General features: G+C 42.4%; 1 protein-coding gene across 1 annotated transcript in view; it reads left to right on the forward strand.

Moving 5' to 3' along the window:
* Positions 1–3,604, forward strand: part of LOC122245497 (galactoside alpha-(1,2)-fucosyltransferase 2-like) — a 12,070-nt gene extending 8,466 nt beyond the window's left edge. Inside the window, exons 7-9 of the mRNA XM_086555501.1 lie at positions 1,182–1,344; positions 3,007–3,148; positions 3,326–3,604. Of these exons, the coding sequence (XP_086411627.1) occupies positions 1,182–1,344; positions 3,007–3,148; positions 3,326–3,389 (369 nt within the window). The 3' untranslated portion in view covers positions 3,390–3,604. The remainder of the gene's footprint in view (positions 1–1,181; positions 1,345–3,006; positions 3,149–3,325) is intronic.
* The last annotated feature ends 1,396 nt before the right edge of the window (positions 3,605–5,000 follow it).

The raw sequence follows: 5,000 nt of genomic DNA on the forward strand, positions 1-5,000 counted from the left end.
TCATCTCCCAGCTTTAGATATCCTTAAGAGAACTGATGGGAACAATGTCCACTGCACCATTGCAACAGAATGGTCGAGCACAACCTATTGCACGGCGAAGGCAGTCCTAATGTCTCGCTGCGCTGGACCTGACTGGAAACTCCCGTGGGTCCTCCTCGGCATGCGGACCTCGCCCAAGGAAGGACTCCTGGTGTCTCCGTTTTCAGTGAGGTCCTCTCCGTCCCAGCTGAGATTTTTTTCCCGACTCCCACGGGTCAGACGCGCCGATAGACAAAAGCGACACAGGCCAAAGCCGCGCCATTCGTGCCGATATGTCTTTGTAGGGAACGACGCCTACGGGGCCCCTTTCACTCTCCCTAACTGGGCCCCTTAAGACATCCTCAAGCGCAGCACCAAGGCCTATCGCCGTAGCACGAACGGTCGCAGCGACTGGGTCTCAATCGATCGGCTGAAATCAGGCTGCCTTAAATACGATGAAAGCCCTACTCCTGCCCTGTCTCCTGCAGACGCCCCTCCCCTGACGCCCTACAGAGACCTAGGATCGACTGACCAGCCACGGCCCGCCCAACCCCGGTGAAACACACGTCGGATACGAAGCACCTTTAACGTGGCGCTTCCCTGAGGCTGGCTCCTCTCCGACCATTCAGGAGCCAGTCCCGTTGCCCTGAAATGACACACCAATTTTCCTCCATGTTTATAATTCCGATTTTGGCAAAAATAAACCCTTCTTAACACGTGTCTCACCGTGAAGAATTCATGTTGAGCAAGTTCAAAACAAATATGAAGTTGAAAACAAAACAACCCTGCGTGGAGATATGAATTGGCCACGCGGTGAGCGAAAAACGTTGAGACAGAAAGAGACTTTGACTTTGTCTTTAGAGAGAGAGAGAAAGAGAGAGAGAGAGAGACAGAGACAGAGAGAGAGAGAGAGAGAGAGAGGAAGATAATAATGAGTTTTAAAATCATACTATTGCTCATTTTCACGTTTAATGTTGTCACTGATAGTTTCACCGTTATAATAATAATTGTGTAAGAAAAAATATATCACCATTATGATTATTACTACAATTAACTGTTGTTATCACTATCATCTCTATCCAAATCAACACAAATAGAATCATCAGTTATTTTTCGTGTTACTCAGCATTATCGCCATCACCATCAATGGGAGTGCATTCCAGATAAACTTCGGCGCCAAGCTGCCCGAGGACAAGTACTTCACGCGCGCCCTCGGCCACTACAGGCGAAGGTTCTCGAACAACGTGGCCTTCGTGGTCGCTTCGGACGACATGGCGTTCGCCAGGCAAAGGCTCGCTCACCATCGCGATGTGTTTTTCTCCGAAGGTGAGGGTGGTCGTTGAGAGTGTGTGGCCTTTGTGTTTGTCTCCGTTTGTGCATTTCTCCGCTGGTAAGGTTGCCGCGTGAGCGTCTGTTGCTTGTGTTTGTTTCTGTTTGTGCACTTCTCAGGGGATGTTGGGGGCTGTTAGTGGAAAGGCTGGGTTAAGAGAGTGGAAGACAAATGTTAACGGAATAAGAGACGCAAGTACAAGCGTGGAAACGTCCTTAATAGATGGAAATATATAACAGATATACACATGTGTGTATGTATACATACATACATACATACATACATACATACATATATATATATATATATATATATATATATATATATATATCTATATATATATATATATATATATATATATATATATATATATATATATATTATATATATATACATATACACATGCATATATATATACACACATACATACATACATACATACATATATATATATATATATATATATATATATATATATATATATATATATATATGAGAAAGATGGTAGAATGCAGTAACGCATTTAATATAGAAATAAAAATTTGGCTCCTTGACATAGACTCGATCCCCGGTCATCAAAGTGACAATCTCGGCTTCTAACCAATAGACCACGCGACCCACTAAGAGAATTGTCTAACCAGATGCCTTACAACCATCATGGAAATTACCTATATATTCTTAGCAGAGCAGTGGTAGCGAGGTTTTACACACAATTCCCGTGGGCACTTGGCGGTAAAGAATTAGAAATTCAAGTTACAAATCAGGTTACACCGAGGTTATATCTATGTGAGAAAGATGGGAATTGTCTGTAAAACCTCACTATCACTGCTCTGCTAAGTGTATATAGGTGTAAGGCATCTGGTTAGACAATTCTTTTAGTGGGTCATGTGGTCTAATGGTTAGAAGCCGGGATTGTCACTCTGACGACCCGGGATTGAGTCTCGGTCAGGGAGGTAAAATTTGTATTTCTATATTAACCCTCTCTGGACGGGTGGTACAGTACTATACCGCGCATTCAAAAGCCCAGTGGCCGGGCGGCACAGTATTGTGCCAGCCATTTAATTGATTTAGGCCTAATAATTCGAACGCCCCGGCATTGGGACATTCAAGGCTGGAATGCCCCCGTCGTAAGTGGGTTAAATGCATTACTGCATTCTACAATCTTTCTCACATAGATATAACCTCGGTAACCCGATTTGTGACTTGAATTTTCTTATTCATTACAGCCAAGTGCCCAAGGGAATTGTCTGTAAAACCTCGCTATCACTACTCTGCTAAGAGTATATAGGTAATTTCCATGATAGATGTAAGGCATCTGGTTAGACAATTCTTTTAGTGGGTCGCGTGCTCTATTGGTTAGAAGCCGGGTTTATCACTCTGAAGACCCGGGATCGAGTCTCGGTCAGGGAGGTAAAATTTGTATGTGTATGTATATATATATATATATATATATATATATATATATATATATATATATATATATGTGTGTGTGTGTGTGTGTGTGTGTGTGTGTGTTTGTGTGTGTATGTATGTATGTATGTATGTGTGTGTGTGTATATATATATATATATATATATATATATATATATATATATATATATATATATATACATACATATATATATATATATATATATATATACATTCCGACCTTCCAGGGGGATCTCCAGCCGAAGACATGGCGCTGCTGTCCTCGTGCAACCACAGCATCATCACGCTGGGCAGCTTCGGCTTCTGGACGGGGTACTTGGCGGGAGGCGAGGTCGTCTACCCGGATGTCAAGCTGCAAAGGCGATACAGGTTCGTGTTTCTTCGCGCGTTTCACTTCACTTTCGACCCTGAGACGCTGGTGGAGTCGCCTCTCCGTCGGTGACTAACACTGCATAAATCCGTGCTTTTTGGCAGAAAAGCTTAGCTTAGTGGTAATTTTTGTTTGTGAACTTTGAATCTGATATCGCTTTCTTGGTTGACTTACAGATTTTCTAGAGAAATGTACGAGACTGTTGGACTCGCCAACTTCACTCCGATATCTCCTGACTAGCTCGCTCAACTGATCGCACGGAATGCTCAAAACTGCCACGAAGAAATATTATTAGATCTTCCGGTACTGGAATGGCGACGAAGCTGCCAGACAATGTGGCTTCGTGCTGTCTAGGCGGTTTATAAGAAATGGAAATGGATATATCAATCTGTATATGCACTGTGGATGTTACACTTGTGCACACACACACACACACAGAGACACACACACACACACACACATATATATATATATATATATATATATATATATATATATATATATATATATATATATATATATATATATGTGTGTGTGTGTGTCAGTGTGTGTGTGTGTGTATACATATATGTATATGTATATATATATATATATATATATATATATATATATATATATGTATGTATGTATGTATATATATATGTTATATATATATAGAGGATTACTGAAAAATGAGCCACTAGTTTGGAAATCGGATTTCCTGAAGAAGTAACCCTCCTCCTCCTCCTCCATCCGCGCCAAAGTGGAGAGCAAGACCGCCTTCAAGCTACACGTTCTTGGCCATCTTGGTTCCTCGCTCTGGCCATTTCTCCTTCCCCGTGAACAGGAACTGGGGACGTGCATACCCATCCCCTATCTCCCCTTCCATATTGAGGCAGGATTCGTCACCCTTCGTTCTCTTTGCCTCTGCCATCGCCCGTATTTCATCCCAGCTTTTGGATAGAGATTTATTTTTCGCGTCGATCCTTCTGCAAGCACGGCTAACCTCGGCATGTTCTCGAAGCCGTCTTATCCAGGGCAGTATCGTGCCCTCTGACTCGGCTCTCCTCCTGAGAAACTCCTCCCCTGTCAGTCCCCAGCATGCACTGAAGAGAGAAAGTCCATTGCAGCCATTCCCTCTCTCAATTGCAAATGCACCTTTCGCCAGGTGAACGCTCGCCGTGATAGGCCTACATCTGTCACCCCTTCACTTCGAGGGGGCCATCTTGAGCGATACGTGTAGATGGATACTGGTGTGTATAGGTGAGACGTGTGATGTGTGAGTGCGTGTATGTAGTGAACATGCATCCGTTTGATCGTTATAGTTAACAGTTCCTAATCTTCGATAAGCTTGTTGAAAACACTGTATTGTAAGTAGTTTAATTAGGGTGGGAAACGTCTGGAGGTGCTAAATTGCATCTCAAACATTAAATCGAGTCTTTTCGTACCAAACTTTATAAAAACAACTGTAAAATGACTACTTTTGTTGGATAGAAATGTAAAGGATTATGTACAAGTTGTACACTATTATGGATTGGGTACTCAGTGAAAATTTTTTGTCATATTTTACAAGATCACAAAGTTCGCTGAGATGTTGTTTATGATGGTTTATTCATCCTGGTTTAATCAACCCTTCACCTTCTCTTCCCATTTGTTGTAACGAGATCATATATTATTGTTAGGGCATTAACGTTTGGGCATTTGCACTGGAGTGAGATGGAAGGGGATGGCAGTAAACTATGCATAGGTAATTATGTTTAAGGGAAGGGACGCCTTGAGGCAAGAATACTCGATCGAGCAACAAGCCGTCGGCCGGTTTTTCCTGCTGCTGGTATTCCATAGCGGCTTTGCTGTTTCCTGCAATTGAAGACC

The sequence above is a fragment of the Penaeus japonicus genome, unplaced genomic scaffold (assembly GCF_977035675.1).
Source record: "Penaeus japonicus unplaced genomic scaffold, GWHDUDI00000001_assembly GWHDUDI00000031, whole genome shotgun sequence".
NCBI classification, from domain to species: Eukaryota; Metazoa; Arthropoda; class Malacostraca; order Decapoda; family Penaeidae; genus Penaeus; species Penaeus japonicus.